At 37.1% G+C, this 16,563-nt stretch overlaps 2 protein-coding genes across 2 annotated transcripts; one reads left to right on the forward strand and one right to left on the reverse strand.

Moving 5' to 3' along the window:
• Positions 1–396: 396 nt before the first annotated feature.
• LOC104219597 (very-long-chain 3-oxoacyl-CoA reductase 1) lies at positions 397–4,534 on the forward strand. The gene is made up of 3 exons (XM_009770294.2): positions 397–1,192; positions 2,797–2,866; positions 3,978–4,534. The coding sequence occupies exons 1-3, from the start codon at positions 555–557 to the stop codon at positions 4,230–4,232; spliced, it is 963 nt and encodes a 320-aa protein (XP_009768596.1). The 5' UTR covers positions 397–554; the 3' UTR covers positions 4,233–4,534.
• A 742-nt stretch (positions 4,535–5,276) lies between these two features.
• LOC104219596 (uncharacterized membrane protein At3g27390) lies at positions 5,277–10,223 on the reverse strand. The gene is made up of 10 exons (XM_009770293.2): positions 9,998–10,223; positions 8,793–8,901; positions 8,508–8,700; positions 8,278–8,414; positions 6,928–7,216; positions 6,723–6,829; positions 6,479–6,614; positions 6,189–6,387; positions 5,856–6,099; positions 5,277–5,767 (listed from the first exon to the last, which is right to left on the reverse strand). The coding sequence occupies exons 1-10, from the start codon at positions 10,089–10,091 to the stop codon at positions 5,500–5,502; spliced, it is 1,776 nt and encodes a 591-aa protein (XP_009768595.1). The 5' UTR covers positions 10,092–10,223; the 3' UTR covers positions 5,277–5,499.
• Positions 10,224–16,563: the final 6,340 nt, after the last annotated feature.

Here is a 16,563-nt window from a genome sequence, read left to right on the forward strand (position 1 = left end):
TGCTGAAAAATAAACCAATTTCAAAATGGGATAACATGCTCGATACGACATGAATTTTAGTATCATGAGAGTTTCCTCATAGGAACAACCACAAATTTGATCAATTACTTTGTGTGCTTTGTCATACAGATATATGTTCACCTAAAGAAACATCTAATAAAGAATTAATTATTTAATGAATTTTACACAATATAAATTCGAATTGATCGTACTATATCAGGATGGGTCACCTAAGTCTAATGCTATACCAAATTTTGTTCATCTAACTTCAACAAACCATAATATAAGATCCAGCCTTGACTTTCCAAACAATAATTTCCATTTGGCCACCTATTAAATGCCCAACCGTCTCCTCCTAACTATAAATCCTACGTTACTCTTTAAACTCTCATAGCTCTGTTCCATTCTTCCAGCTGTGCCCAACCACGTGCATAGATTGTGCTACTAATATTAAACCCCCATCATTGCACGTAACGCTCAAAAATCCAATCTTTAGATCTATATTTAGCTCCATATTTCTTGTACTGTTTCTGTTCCACTTCACACATCACACAATGGAGGCTTGCATCTATCATCAGCTCAAATCTCAGCCTATATGGCTTCTTTTTCTTCTTTCTTTAGGTTCTTTAAAAATTTTATGCTTTTCACTCATTTTTCTCAAATGGGTCTATGTTAATTTCCTTAGACCTGGCAAAAATCTCAAGAAATATGGGTCATGGGCACTTGTTACTGGACCAACTGACGGTATTGGAAAAGGCTTTGCTTTTCAATTAGCTAAAAAAGGACTTAATTTAGTTCTTGTGGGTCGTAATCCTGATAAATTGAAAGATGTTTCTGATTCAATTAAGGCTAAGTATGGACAAATCCAGATTAAATCAGTGGTTGTTGATTTTTCTGGTGATTTAGATGAAGGGGTTAAGAAGATTAAGGAGATAATTGAAGGGTTAGATGTTGGTGTTTTGATTAATAATGTTGGGGTTTCGTATCCTTATGCTAGATTTTTTCATGAAGTGGATGATAAATTATTGGCTGATTTGATTAAAGTTAATGTAGAAGGGACTACTAAGGTTACTCAAGCTGTTTTGCCTGGTATGTTGAAGAGGAAAAAAGGTGCTATTGTTAATATTGGTTCTGGTGCTGCAATTGTTATTCCCTCTGATCCCCTTTATGCTGTTTATGCTGCTACTAAAGCGTAAGTTTTGCACTCTTTAGCTGCTTTTATCTGTCTTTAATTCTCTTTTGGAAATTCTATTTTATAAGATTTTAGATTGTACGTAGTTAGTTTTGAGGGTTCATTTTGGATTGAATTGTAGCAAAATGATTGCACCTTAGTTGAAACTTAGTAGAAAAAGGTAAAAGTTATACATAAGTTGATAAACTTTAAAGCCATTTAGAAATTGGTGAAAGTTCTTGCATATAAACTATAAGAGTTGATATTCATGTTAATATACACACGAAAAATAAAACTTGTGTTATGGATGGAGCTTTTTTTTTCACAAAAAAAAAAAAAAATTGCGTCCCTTTTGATCCCCTTTTGTTGGAACTATTGTTTCTTTGGTGACTCGAACCCACGACCCTGAGGTTGTAGGTGGGGAGTGCTGACCATCTGAGCAACCCCTCTTGTCGGATGGAGCGTATGATTTCATATGTGGTAGCTCTATATAAGGGGAGGTTTGAAGTGAAAAACTTGATAGTTCACTTTGCTTACTGAGATGTCCTCATTTCAGAAATTTGCTGTATTATTGAATGACATGAGTCTGGATATCCTCTATTTTCCTCAAAGCAAATGAGAGAAAGAGGATAACTTGTTCCTAGGGTAAAGTTACATGAATTACTGTAGAAGTTAAATTGATTCTGGAAATGGGGAATGGGGTTTGAGTTGCTGTACAAGGAATGACATCCAACATCATATTAATTAGTACTTCCTCCTTTTGTTTTTGTTTTTGCTTTGTGATGAATCTTTCATATTAATTTGTAGCTCTTATAGTTTTCTTCTTTGATATCCTCCCATTCCAATTTCACATCCGAAAATAACTGATCTACTACACACATTTATCCGCAGTTGTTGTATTCCTTTGTAGTTGCTCGCCTTTGCACTGTACTTCTTTGTGAGTTCACATGACTGACCAATTCCCTCTGTTGGCCTTCCTCTCCCCAGACCAAAAACGTAGGGTGTTCAGTTAGCAACTGGAAGTAGAGGCGGATCTAGAATTAAGCCTTATGGGTTCACACACATTATATTTTTAAAGTTATGGGTTCATATGTATTATTTCTTGCAATGTTCATGAACTTTTACACTGAAATTTATACCGTCAAAAGTGGGTTCAGATGAACCCGGTACTTTCAAGCTACAGCTGCCCCTGACTGGAAGCCAGTGCATTGATGAAATTTGAAGGACGACAAACCTAAAAAGTTGGAAGATAATGCTTCCTTAACAATAACTTGGTTTATGGCTTTTGCAAAGTTGCATTCACGCAAATGACAAAGAACCTGACAAGTCTACGCCAGTGAAAGGTAGCTTTAGCTGATCCAGTGGCTGAATGTAATATAAGGAAAATAATGATACTGAGGCTAATAGTTTTCCAGTACTGAACAAAGCCTGATATATCATCAGGTGACTTTCAGGATGACATTTAAGCTAGTTTGAGGCTTTGGTGACTGTTTATCATTTCTCACTTAGTCCTCATTTTCAATGCTGGCTATGTTTTAGCAAGATTTTGAATCTTTAAGCACAAAATAGTAGTTGTTCCGTAATATTCTTATGTGCTGCGTGGATTTTTTGAATCTATTTTTCAGATACGTTGATCAATTCTCTAGATGCCTGTATGTAGAGTACAAGAAGAGTGGGATTGATGTGCAATGTCAGGTATATGTTATACGCTTTGTTCACTTGCAGCATTATTTTGCTTTTTATTGTAAACCAGAGTTTATCTGCTTCCTCTTCTCCAGTTGGTACTTATCATATGACTTGCCACATGGTTCATGTATTGGTTTCTTATGATGTTTGGATTTCAATGAGGAAGTGTCCTCTTCATGCCCTGTCTAATGAGCTTCAGACTTCTTCACACTTATTCATGTCCTTGAGTAATCTCCACATATAGCATGGTCTAATAACTTTTACTTGACTGAAGAAGTTTGAATTTAGAGGATATTACTTCTTAATAGTTTTGAGTCTGGAACTATGGAGTTCAAATATTTTTGGATTACGACCATAATCACTCCACATATCAGGGTGATCATTTGCCCACGCTTACTGTCTTTTGATTCCATTTTCTTGTCAATATGAAAGTTTTAATTATCATAATTTTGTTATGCTAGAATACATGTCCTATGTGAAGATTACTAGATGGGTTATATCCTAATGCCTTGGGTTCTTCTTTTGTTCTTGGTGCTTCAGTGGAAGGCCTTATTGATATTTTTGTTCTACAATTTGAAACATTTTACGACCATAATTAAATTGTCTTGCCTCAAGATCTTAGATAGGGCACCGAATGTCGGTGTTTGCTTCTAGAGTTTATTTTACTAGTTATTCGTTATGGATGAACATGCGAGGACAAGTGTGCGGCGGGGGATTTTTTTTTTTTTTTTTTGTGTGTTTGTGTGTTTGGGGGGGGGGGGAGATTGGAATATTGTGGATATTATAACATTGAATTTCTGAAACCCTGTATGTTGATATGTATAAATTAGAATTGCACCTACAACTTGCCCTTATAATATCACTAAGGATTAGGAGTGATTTTTTTTTAACAGTAAACAAATTTATCTGATGGCGTCTGGTTCAACTTCCATCAACAGACAACAAATGCGCTGAATAAGCTTTTGTCAAAGTTGGAGGACATTCTGACCTCCTCCACTACATTTTCTTAATTTTCCTTTCTCTGTTTAAAACTGCCATATCTTCTGTGTCAGGAAGTTATATAATGTGTACTGAACTATTTTCACTTCATGTAACATCATTCTTTCTCCTCCAAATATAGGTGCCGTTGTATGTGGCAACAAAAATGGCGTCGATCAAAAGATCATCATTTTTTGTTCCCTCGACTGATGGTTATGCTCGAGCTGGCCTGCGATGGATAGGTTATGAGCCAAGGTGTACGCCTTACTGGCCCCATTCTCTTCTGTGGGGTTTGTTATATTCATTGCCAGAGTCAATTGTTGATGCTTGGCGTCTGAAGTTCTGCATGGGAATTCGGAAGAGGGGGCAGATGAAAGACTCCAGGAAGAAGGAATAGAAAGCACCTTTCTCACCTCATCCCTTATCTTTAAGTCTGATTAGCTGAATTCCTATCTTCTTCTTTCTGTTCCTGTATCCAATTGAGTAATGCTAATTCTGATAATGCAACAAGAAGGTTGGGTTTGTTCTTACTAAACAAGCCTGATGTCATTCTTGTGTGTTCTTAGCTGTAGGCTGTTTGAATCAAGAGTAGTCCAAAAGAACCATTTTTCCAGGACAAGTAAATCAGAATGATTCTGTTTGTATTTGTTCTTTGAGATTTGATGTTGCAGAATGAAATTTAAGTTTGATGTTTACTTATATGGACCAATGAAGTACCCTATGATTTAAGAGAAACTTTCAGAAACCACTATGTTTTAGTGGTTATTAGCTAGTTGTAGCTACCATTTACTATATTACTTCCTATAGCTATGTTTTCAGGGTTTTTAGAGTGTATTCGATATATTTAAGCTACTGTATTCATGAATACAGTATCATTTCTATAGGAGGTAAAAATTCCATGATTTAATGCATAACAAATTATCCATCGTTTTGAATAGGTTTAAATTGTATCCAAACTCATTTCTCTGAGAATTGTGATATTCCAATTTTTATTGGATTTACCTGTCTTAAGTGTTAGAAGATATTCCTTGACAATTTAGCTCACAGTTTGATTGCAAATTTTTTTACTCAACTGTAAACGAGCATATCTTACATGTTGCACGTTTGAATTTTACCATAACTAGATTAAAATATTACCCCTATGATTTATCAGATCATTTTAAGATTAAGCGAGGTTTTCTACAAGTGCATGTTCTGAAAACGTTGGCTAAATTACAGATTCATAAAGTTTGTCCAAGAAATGTAAAACTCATTTGCAGCAGAATGTAGCTCTGGACATAGATGGAAAAATGGATTTATTTTCTTTTTATCACCTCATAATAGTTTTCAGACTAATTAAATCTGCCAAATTCGTGCCCATTTTTCCTTTCAAGCTAAACCTGATGACTGAAAGAGCAGAGACAGATTAAAGCATGCTAATTTCTACCTCTACAGAGGGAAAAGAGGAGAAAGTTTTACCCTCAAATATATAAAAAGAAAGGAAGGTTACTTCTTTGGCCAATTTTACAACACATGCTCATTATAAAGCATCAGCAGAGAAGAAATCATTGTAACCTATTCCTACTAGGATTCTCATGCAAATCCAATCATGTCAACAAGGAAAAACAAGATCAAAACCTAAACCGAAGCTACATACCAGAAAATGGTTAATGCTATACATATTGTCATTGAATTTCAACATTTCTGTCAGCATCTACCAGTTGAGCCTCTTGATCATATCCATTGTTTCCGTTTCTGTTCTTGAAAGATTTATCGCTAAACATGCGAACAAACATGCTTTTTGACCTGGGAACTTTGTGAGGTCCTGAATCTTCTGATTTTCTACTATCACCGTTCTTCTTGGCTAGTTCTTCTAAGATAATCCTGATGCTACTCTCAAAGCGGCGCCTGAATGTTGGATATCTTGATATAGATTTTGTGATGCCTCGTAGTCTTCATAACAAAATCAGGAGCGTTAATACAAAATCAGAATGCTATAAGTGGTAACAAAATCAAGATGCTATATTTCATGGATTATCACCTTCGAGCTAATGCCTCAAACTCAGCTCGCCTCAGTTCAGATTCAGGTGGAGATCCAATATTTGAATTCCTCAACCTCTCAGGATCACCACTTAACAAAACCAATTTCCCAAGGTACTCCTCTTCGCTGTCGGAAAGATTTTCAGCTTTGATCTGGTCTTTGATGATCAAGAGTGGATTGAGAAACCACTCATAGAAGGTATCTCTGGGCCTGTTTGTGCTGGTTACTTCGGTACCATCGTCTTCTGTGTAAGCAAGGTTTACATGATTAGTCCTTTTGGTATAAAAACCCCAATTCTACATTAAACAGTCAATAATTGCATATTTGACTTACTTATCAAAAGACCAGTGCTGTTGGCTTTGGCAGAACGTATAAGGGTCTGAAGGATGCAATAGGCAGGCAAACCAATGTTAATGACTTGACCACTATCTCTATTAGACTTGGCATCTTCAATGTCTTTTTGTGTAATTACTCCTTTAGATACCATGATTTCCCCATGATATTGACAGCCCGTGAATAAGCCATCAAGAAGCTAGAGTAGTAATATATGTTGAACGCAAAATTAGCACCAAAAATTCACACCCAGGTTCTGGTGAAGCATCACAAAAGCAAAATAACTATACCTCGAGGGGCTTCAACTCGACCATGGGAGCATTGATGGAGTTCGTACGAGATGGTGGATTTCTGAAAGATTCAGGTCTTGAGAAAGAAGCTGAACGAGAGCTGGTTCTTGATGCAGTCTTCTTTCTGTACCGAGGCCTATATGAATACCACAGATTTACAGCAACTGTCAAAACTATTTGAAATTAAATATACATTTGCCAATTATCAAAGGTATTGAGGTTAAAAGGTTGTAGCTATCGGAACCTAGGAAAGCAGGATCCTTCTGGCATATCCAGCACATCATTGCTATATTCATCATATATGGACAAGGAAGCAACGATATAGCAAAGCCCCAACCAAAGAGAAGACTCCTGAAGTAGAAGGCATTGGTAAAACATTAGCAGTTCAGGAAACATATAAAACGCAAGAGACAATTTTGAGGTCCTTGAAACAAAAAGGGAAACTTCACCTGATATACAACTATTCCTGAATAAGCACCGAGGAGGATACTTGCTAACATTGATCCAATGAATGCCCCAACAACAGCCATTGGCCAGAGTAAGATAGCAAGACCAGCAAATGGCACACAGATGGTCTCTAGAAAAGGTCCTTCTCGACCTATACAATCATGAAACAAGCGACGCCAGCCCTTCAAAAGCATGTAAGGAAATTTGCAAGCAGCAATTACTGTGATCGTCGGTATGTCAACCAGGAGTCCTAGTGCCACGGCTACTAGCGCCAAAGGAATATAAAGCAACCTGTAATAGATCGAAAAGTAACTTCTGAGCAAAAAATAAATCTCTCATGAAGAATAATTAACCAGCCAAACCCCCAACACATGCTTGCAACTAAACAGCATAAGTCGAATCCACGATAATTGATGAACATTTTTGTTAAGGAAAACAGGAGACTTTTACAAATGCTAATATCTTTAGTGCAAAGACCTACAAGATCCAACTTAAACTAAGGAGTTATAGCAAAGTACTATAAATTTCCAAAAACTACTGCATCTGTATTTCTGTTTGACACGAGGAGATTCTGACTTGCTGATAAGTAGAATAACATCTTGTACATCTTTATTTCTGTTCTGTCATAGAGCATGGAGTGATTTTGACTGACGGACAAGTAGAATAACATCTTGATCTCATTCCGGTAATCCTAATACAGCTAGAAAACCCTGATGGTCGATGTTTTTCGTATTGTTAGAATTAAGAGAAACTTAATAAGTGTTTAAGGTTGAAACGTTGGCACATGAAGATCTGCTAGTGATGAGAAAAGATACATGCAATCAAGTACAGACACTTACTTCCTTTTCTTCCTTTTCGTAAATTATCCCTCAATAACATTTTGATGAACTTGACTCAACTGAGTTCAAGAAAATTTCTTTGACAGTGTTGTTGAATTAGTTTTTGGTAGAAATATATTTCAATAGAATAGGTGGAAGATGTAAAGAGGTATGAAGATGCTATAAACAGTTACTATTACATACTCCTATTTAACTTTCCTTTTGTGTAGCTTGCCAACTTAGTAACAGGGACATATTTTTGGAATGAACTAATTCAAAAATAGACCAAACCAAAGGAGAAAGATGGAGTATTTAAGATGCTTTAGAGGCAGAAGTTAAAACAACAAAAAGCTGTTTTATTGTATTTTTCAGCACCAGTGTAGATACTTCACTAACTGAGTTCACATACCAACCAGATATCTGAAACTCTTTGATATTGAAAGATTTGACATATGATAATATACAGAAAACTTTCCAACTTCAAATGGGGCAAAAAGGGGAAAAAGAACATCGAGATAGGTGATTCTGCGAAACCTGATCTCATAGTATTTTCCACTAGGAGGTCCTTGAAGTCGCAAATCATCCATGATCGAGAAGTAGGAATGGTATAAAACATCCGTCACATCCCTAACAATAGTAAAGCTTCGTTTCACCGTGTCCCAAGTCCCATCCTACCATCAACAGTGAAGCAATTAACAAACTCGACGCCAAAAGAAGAGATAAGATTTAAACAATGTAGGAAATAGAAACCACTCAAGACATACATATATACTGTGAAAGAAGGCATTCGTCTTCTTTCCACCCACAGCTTGGAAAGTGGCAAACACAGGAGAAAGGAAGCCATAAGCTGCCCCGCCAACGATGCTGCTTGCAAATCCAATCAACGGCCATAAAAGTAAAATAACAATGACACATATGCTTAGCACAAGTTTTAAAGCTGGACCTAATTGCTTTGTGCTGCAATTCATTAAACAAGGTGGAAGTCACTAAAAAGTAATATCTTTGGATACATGAGGTTAACCATGAATCAAAGTAACTAAAGAATGCACCTCCATAGACAGTAATATGTATAGAACAGGTGCACCGGCCAAAGACCCAAAATAAGGGCAGAGTTTCCGATAGTGACTATAACGAGGATCAATGGGCACAAAATTACACCTGCAAAAAGTAAGTGGCAAAAACCTGTCATTTCTCTTCATAGTCAAGGAGAAAAACATTAGCACGATACTGACATTAATACAGAGTAATCAAGGGCGAGATTTCACAATGTAGACCACAATGGTATAGACATTTGTGGTCAATTAAAGGCAAGCATCTTGCAAGGCCAAAGTTAAAGTTAATCTGGCAGTTAGTACTAATCATATTTAAAATCCCAGCGGATACAAAAATACTAGGTAATTTCTTCCATTTGCCCAAAGCTTTGGTGGCGTAGTTCCCCAGTACCTATGTTGGTGGGAGGTAGCAGGTACCCATTAGATTTAGTCAAGGTGCGCACAAGCTGGTCGGGCACCACCATCATTTGAAAAAAATAGATTACAAAGACTAGCATAAAACGAGGATTAACGGGCATAAAGTGACACTTGCCAAAATTAAGTGGCACAAACCCTGTCATTTATCTTCATAGTCAAGGAGAATAACTTTGGAATAATAATGACATTAATACAGAGTAATCAAGGGCAAGAATTGACAATGTAGACCAAATTTGTATCGAGATTCGCAGCCGATGCCTCAATGGTAAAGGCAAAGAACTTGCAAAACCAAAGCCAAAGTCAATCAGGAGTTTGGTCCTAATCATATTTGAAGGAAATACATTACGGAAACTAGCATAATCAGTAAGTATTTAATAATGTTATGCAATAAGTGCAGCCTAGTTGTCAATGAAGTCGGTTGAGAATCATGAGGTCTTATGTTCAAATCCTAGCGGAGACAAAAATACTAGGCGATTTCTTCCCATATGTTTAAGCCTTTATGTACAGAATTACCCGGTACCTGTGCTGGTGAGAGGTAGCAAGTATCACGTGTAATTAGTCCAGGTGCGCGCAAGCTAGCCCGGACACCACAGTTATTAAAAAAAGTAAAGGAGAGGGGGGGGGGTATATGCACATATGATTAGAACAGAACGAAGAGGTGCTATCCAAAAACACAGTGACTAACAGTTGTACAGTTAAGAAAAATGTATGTTTAATCAAATTTAAGAGGAAATGAAAGAAGCAACAACACTGAATAGTAAATAGGAGTGTAATTGAAGGAAAACCTTTCAAAACACCCAGAATAAGCAGGCCAATGAAGTAAGGTAAGAAACAGATGAAGTTCCACAAAGAAGCCAGAAACCCCCTTGGGGGTTCCATTCCTTATGCTTTTCAGCTAAATCAAGAACCACTGGATCTTTATCACAAGCAATGAAACTTGAAAAATGCAACCAAAAATCTCAGTTTTTTAATGAAAAATCGAATCTTTGTGGGGAAAAACCAAGTCTTTATGAAAACTGGACGTGAAATGGAAAGATAAAGGAAGATTATGATGTGGGTTTTGAGGATTTATGAACAAAAAAGTTGGTTAACTGTCAAATATTGGGGATAATAAAGTGGTTACCAAATACTACCAATTGCGTTTGGAGCCTGTGAATAAAAAAGAAGAAAAAAAAAACAAATTTGATAGCGTTTTGAAAGCAAGGTATTCAAGTGCTACTTTTTAATTATGGAATACTTTATTACTCCTATCCTTTTTCTTTTATTCTTTAATAGTATCATCTTTCAGCTTTGCTGACAGGTGCAGCATTGGAGTTTTGTATTTTGAGATCGAGACAGTTTTCAGTAGCAAATTAGGACATTTATATATGGGACCATTTTCCAGTTGTGATGGGTTGCATCAACGCGCCACGTTCAGGGGAGGTGCTATAATGCAGGATATTTGATGATATTGTATTGATTGACGAGACGTGAGACGGTGTGAACGTGCAATTAAAGGTATGGAGGCTGACCTTAGAATCCAAAGATTTTAAGTTGAGCAGGACCAAGACAGAATACTTGGAGTGTAAGTTCAGTGGCGAGACTCAAGGAGGGGAAGGGGAGGTGAGGCTGGACTCGCAGGTCATCCCTGGAGAGGGAGTTTTAAGTAAGACTCACTTCCGGTGTTTTGTGTAACAAGAAGGGGGCACCGAAATTTAAGAGTAAGTTCTACAGAGTGGTGGTCAGACCAACGATTTGTATGGGGCTGAGTGTTGGCCAGTCAAGATCGCTCATGTCCAGAAGATGAAGGTAGCAGAGATGAGGATGTTGAGATGGATGTGCGGGTACACCAGGTTAGATAGGACCAGAAATGAGGTTATTCGCGACAAGGTGAGTGTGGCCCCTATTGAGGCACAAGATGCGGGAAGCGCGGCTTAGGTGGTTTGGTCATGTGAGGAGTAGGAGGAGCACAAACGCCCCGGTGAGGAGGTGTGACAGGTTGACATTGGAGGGCCTACGGAGAGGTAGAGGTAGGCCAAAGAAGTGGTGGGGAGAGGTGATTAGGCAAGACATGGCGCAGCTTCAGCTGACTGAAAACATGACCCTTGATAGGAAGGTATGAAGGTCGAGGATTAGGGTAATAGAGTAGGTAGTCTAGAATGTTCATAACAGTAGTATTGGCACGCAGTCTCGCTTTCTATTGGCAGTAGGTTTTTGTTATTTTCTTTCATTATTGATCACCTTACTATCTTGTTGTTTTTATCCTGCTTTTATATAGTTGTTTTGGTATTATCCCTTCTTGTCTATATTTTCATTAATGTGGTGCTTATACTTTCCTGAGCCGAGGGTCTATTGGAAACAACATCTCTATTCTCACAAGGCACGGGTAAGGTCTGCGTATACACTATCCTTCCTAGACCCTACAATGTAGGATATTACTGAATATGTCGTAGTTGTTGTTTTAGTGTTCAAAACATTTTAAGGAAACTTTTGGTAATGCGCGTATAATAGAGTTTGATTTCGTAATACGACAATACAGTTTGTTTGGTAAGACTTTAAGTTCACTCACTCTAAAGCATAATTTAGAATGCAAAATGTTTGATTAATGATGTTGCTGTTGGTTGTTAAAAGGACATCATTCAGATCTAAGTAAATTTAAATCAAATCATACACAAATTTCCAAGAATCACTTAAAAGCTTTGGCGACGAAAAACATTGTACTCCTTTTTAATTTTATATGATGATATTTGATTAAATGTGAAATTTAAGTTATTAATTTGATTATAATTAATATTAGCAATAGTGAATAAAAAATATCGTGATTGTCGAAAGTTTTGAAAACATTATATCATAGTCTAAAATTTGAATTTTTCAAATTCGTGAAAACATTATATAAATGGGATTATATCAAACATTTTGACATATTCCGAAATATAAAGAGTATCACACAAAATTTAAATTGAGAAAGAAAGAAACATTAAAAATATCTGAAAATTCTACATCTGAGGCCGCACGAATTGTCAAAAAATCTGTTTAATATTGACTTACCCTAATTTGACTTTTGACTAACTTATGGTGTTCCTCAACAACAACAACAATAACGACCCAATAAAATCCTACAAAGTGGGGTCTGGGAAGGATAGTGTGTATTCAGACCTTACATCTACACCAACGGGCAGAGAAGCTATTTTCGATAGACCATCGGCTCAAGAAGATGGAAATAAAACAAGAAGACACAATTCATCAGTAACGTCAGCAGAAACCATAGAAATAGTAATAGAAGCATAAAAACCATAAAATAGATTACATGCAATACCAATAACCAGTAATTAAGGCGTGGGGCTATGATAAACATAAAGGGTAGTGTGGACTCAACATTAACCACTAACCATCTATGATCAACCCTATCAAACCCGCATCACCCACAGTATGAAGTGTCTATGATCAAACCTATCAAACCCGCCTCACCCACGGTATGAAGTAGAAAAAGCTCGATTATCCCCTAGCCTACAACTCTAATGCTTGACCTCCCGACCTTCCTATCAAGGGTCATGTCCTCGGAAATCTGTAGTCGTACCATATCCTACCTAATCACCTCTCCCCAACACTTCTTATGTCGTCATCTACCTCTTCTCGTACCCAACAAAGCCAACCGCTCACACATCCTTAGTGATGAATAATAATAGTAATAGTAACAATAATAGTTTTTTTAAAAAAAAAAAAAAACAAGATATAGGAAGCCGTAATAATAGTAGTAATAGTCTACTCCTACTAGCAATAATGAACAATAATTTAAAGAAAACTAGTCATGATATTAATTGACTGTCGGCAAGATTTTGCGACAGAATTTGTGTTTTCCAGTGCAGTTCTTTCCTAGTCGTTAGCAACCCTCCCATGCCTTACTTTTGATTAGAGTTTAATTTCTGTATTTTGGTCGTCAATTTTTTTTACTATCATCAGATTAAGATGACAAACAACAGCACATTTTTGGGAGTGTGTAGACAAATCCCACCTGTGTCACGGTCCAAATCGATGGATCGCGACGGGCATCCGGTACCTTACTCAACTGAGTACCAACGTAACGCTTCTTTTTTATTACATTATAATATACACGTGATATACGGGCCTAATAGGCCAACATGATTATTTATAAACTCAAAACATAGGCCGACAAGGCCGTACAATCTTTCACGTACACGACATATGTCTACAAGCCTCTAAGAGTACATAAATGCCATAAAGGTCGGGACAGAGTCCCGCCATACCAAACAATACATGTCTAAATCATACTAACCAAACAAGCAACTCCGTAGCAAATGAAGCGCACCAACATCTTCCGCTGAGCTGATAGCCTACTTGGAGGGCTCTCGACCTGTCTATCGGGACCTGCGGGCATGAAACGCAGCGTCCCCAGGTAAAAGGGACGTCAATACGAAAAATGTATCGAGTATGTAAGGAACATAAATAAGTACATAACAGACATGGAAGAAATATAGAGTAATTGACTCAACCTGTAAGTCTGGATAACTCTGTAAATCATAAATTACTTTTAGCGTCATGCATATGCGTATAAATATCATGTCGTGCATAGGTACATGTTTCTTAACATCATCAGCCTCTGAGGGCATCCCATCATATCATATCGGCCACAAAATCATCAACGTATACCAGCTGATCAAGTGGTGGTGCGTATATAACGCCATAACCTTTCTCATATCTCACACCACAACTTGTAATCGGAATCCTTCCAATCTCATAACTGTTGCTACCTTTCATCATGCAGCCTGTACAGTTTTGACCTTGTAAGTGTGCCCAATCTCTAGGCTTCACATGTAGAGCTTGATAAGATGTCCCTTTGGGCATCTATGAGTATACTGAAGTTTTTCGCTCGGTACTTTGTTGAATTCACGAATATTGTTATATCTCATAGCATATGTTCTTTTAGCCATCCGTATGAATTTACTGCCACAACTCTTACTTTAATTTATCTTTGTTGAGGTCTGCTACCAAATCCCAGCTTACTCTCGTTGCTTATTCCATATGTATAAATTTAAGTCCTTTAATGCTTCCTCATTACTGCTCATCTTTAGAATGATGGCCTAATCTCATCTCATACTTTGTGACTTTTGTCCATCTATTGTTGATTCACCTCAATATTGATCTACAATATACCACTGATAACTTGAAACTTCTTACGTAATACTTTGCCCCTAAGGCTTACGTTACCTCAAGGAATATTCAAAGTGATTCTCATAATCGTATTTTATAGTGATTCACCTTATGGGGTATCCTAATTTTGTGCCGCCAGCGAAATCTTTTCTCCTTTTTTTTCAAATCATTATTCAAACGAAGGACCAAACATCATCATTTATCTGTCACAATTGTACCCTCATTTTATTACCAAGTCAACATTTCATTCCTTCTAAATGTTATTAATCTTAGACTCCTTTGAGTTCATTAAGGCTATAGTGAGCTTTGTATAACATAGAGAAATTGTCTGCTCTTCTTGTTTTCAAGGGCTTAATCCTAAAGACTTATCCATTCTCGTCACATTTTCACTTGACTTTATTCGTCCTTACTCAGGTTTCCTTAAAACTTTGTCGCTCTACTATACTTTAGCTTGCAACCTATACATATCCATTTGTAAACTTTCCTTCAACTTGCTTGCACCATAGATTTTCTTATGTTATTCTGGAACGTCAAGCGAGACATCACATCGTCTCCAACTTTTCTCTACTCTCTTAACTAGATCTCTCAGTACTTAGAAACCATAGGTTGGAAGGTATGCTATTGACGATTTTGCTATCATTCCTGGATATTGAATCCTAGTGCTTTTAGTCTTCTCTCCGAATCATGGACTATTCACGATCTTCTGCACCTTAGTATCTCGTACGTTGTTCACCTTTAGCTTTTTTTACCTTAAAATCTCACATCACATATTCTATCTCTTTGATGACCTCCCTTCTACATAGGTATAATTCACATTCGCAACTTGAAGCTCTATTATAATACTTGCACCTCTAGTGTATACACAATTCGATGAAAGCTTCATATTGACTTCTAATAAGGCTAGTACTCTTCTAGCTGGCTTTATCATAGAGCCGTTATAGAATATGGTTATTGTACTCTCTGTCTTGTACCTATGATATTAAGAGTGATCCTGCAATATTCTCAATCACGAGGTCTATAATTTTCTGGGTCCAATAATTCGACTCCTGATTTACTTCGTTGATGTAACTCTTTATTTTCTTCTTCCTTCTGATCAGTATTTAGGCATAAGCTATTTTCCAATCTACAGCTTATGGTATTAGTTATTACTTTAGCTTTTCATGGACGCTCTGGTATATCCATGATACAATCCTCTAACAACCAAATTCTTTGTCTATGACCTGCGCTCAATTCTTTCTTTGAACTTATACCAGAATCTTCTATGGTTGTATATGTTGCATATATAAAACTCCGAACCCTTAAGTGCATTCATAACGTAACCCACTCTGGATCGTTGATCGAATAATTCCTTTCGTTCCTTCTTAGCTTTCTTTAACGTAAGCTATTACTTTTCCTGGTCTTTTTGCCCCCTTGTTGCCTCCATACTTAGCTTATCTTAGTGCCCACACTTGCCAGAGTTTTCATACAACTCATATAATCTCGAATATTACTTTTAATTCTTACTTCCCGTTCATTAGCCACGGTAGGTGCCATTTTCCTTTGGAATGCTTACAATGTTGTTGCGAGATTGTTGTTACACGACCATTTCCTCTTTAGGTCGTTGTGCTTAGGTTGAAGCCTTCTTTCTTATCCCCTCAGCTAGTCTTCCATTATAGTACTTAGGGAGGACTTTCTGACTATTGTAAAGTTGTGGGCTTATTACATTGTATACTCGACGGACCTCTTGATGTCCTTCCTTGCCTATACTTATCCGTAGTTACTTACCTCCACGCCCTGGAGCTTGTGGGTTGCTTCTGAACTAATATTTTGACTGTCTTCCCAGTGGCACTCTCTTTTATTTCCGTAGCACTCGTATGGTACCTTTTTAACTTCCCCATATAAATATATCTCCAGTATTATAATGTCATTCCGCGAGGCTGAATTCCCCATGTTGGGGTTCACTCTATTTATCTTGCACGATCTATTGATTTGTCTGTAACCTCTTGTCTAGTAATGACTAGGCTCTTATTCGTTGCCCTATTCTTATGTCCATATTTCGAGTAATCTTTCTTGGGTTATTCCTTTTATCTTAACTTACGTCTCACACTGGCTCCTTATCTATCAATAACACCTTGGGTAGGAACTCATACTTCCTCTCCTTGACGTCGTGCTTGCATAATGTTCTGAAATCGTAGTATATCTGTAGGCTTTGAATAAGTGCAAT

The sequence above is a fragment of the Nicotiana sylvestris genome, chromosome 2 (assembly GCF_000393655.2).
Source record: "Nicotiana sylvestris chromosome 2, ASM39365v2, whole genome shotgun sequence".
Lineage (NCBI taxonomy): Eukaryota > Viridiplantae > Streptophyta > Magnoliopsida > Solanales > Solanaceae > Nicotiana > Nicotiana sylvestris.

Bases quoted from the DNA above. Each gene is read 5' to 3' on its own strand.
- LOC104219596 (XM_009770293.2), bottom strand. From the start codon at position 10,091: ATGGAACCCCCAAGGGGGTTTCTGGCTTCTTTGTGGAACTTCATCTGT. The intron at 8,902-9,997 runs GTTTTCCTTCAA...TACTTTTTGCAG, and splicing joins TATTCTGGGTGTTTTGAAAG to GTGTAATTTTGTGCCCATTG. The intron at 8,415-8,507 runs GTATGTCTTGAG...TGTTGATGGTAG, and splicing joins CCTTCTTTCACAGTATATAT to GATGGGACTTGGGACACGGT.
- LOC104219597 (XM_009770294.2), top strand. From the start codon at position 555: ATGGAGGCTTGCATCTATCATCAGCTCAAATCTCAGCCTATATGGCTT. The intron at 1,193-2,796 runs GTAAGTTTTGCA...TCTATTTTTCAG, and splicing joins GTTTATGCTGCTACTAAAGC to ATACGTTGATCAATTCTCTA. The intron at 2,867-3,977 runs GTATATGTTATA...CTCCAAATATAG, and splicing joins GGATTGATGTGCAATGTCAG to GTGCCGTTGTATGTGGCAAC.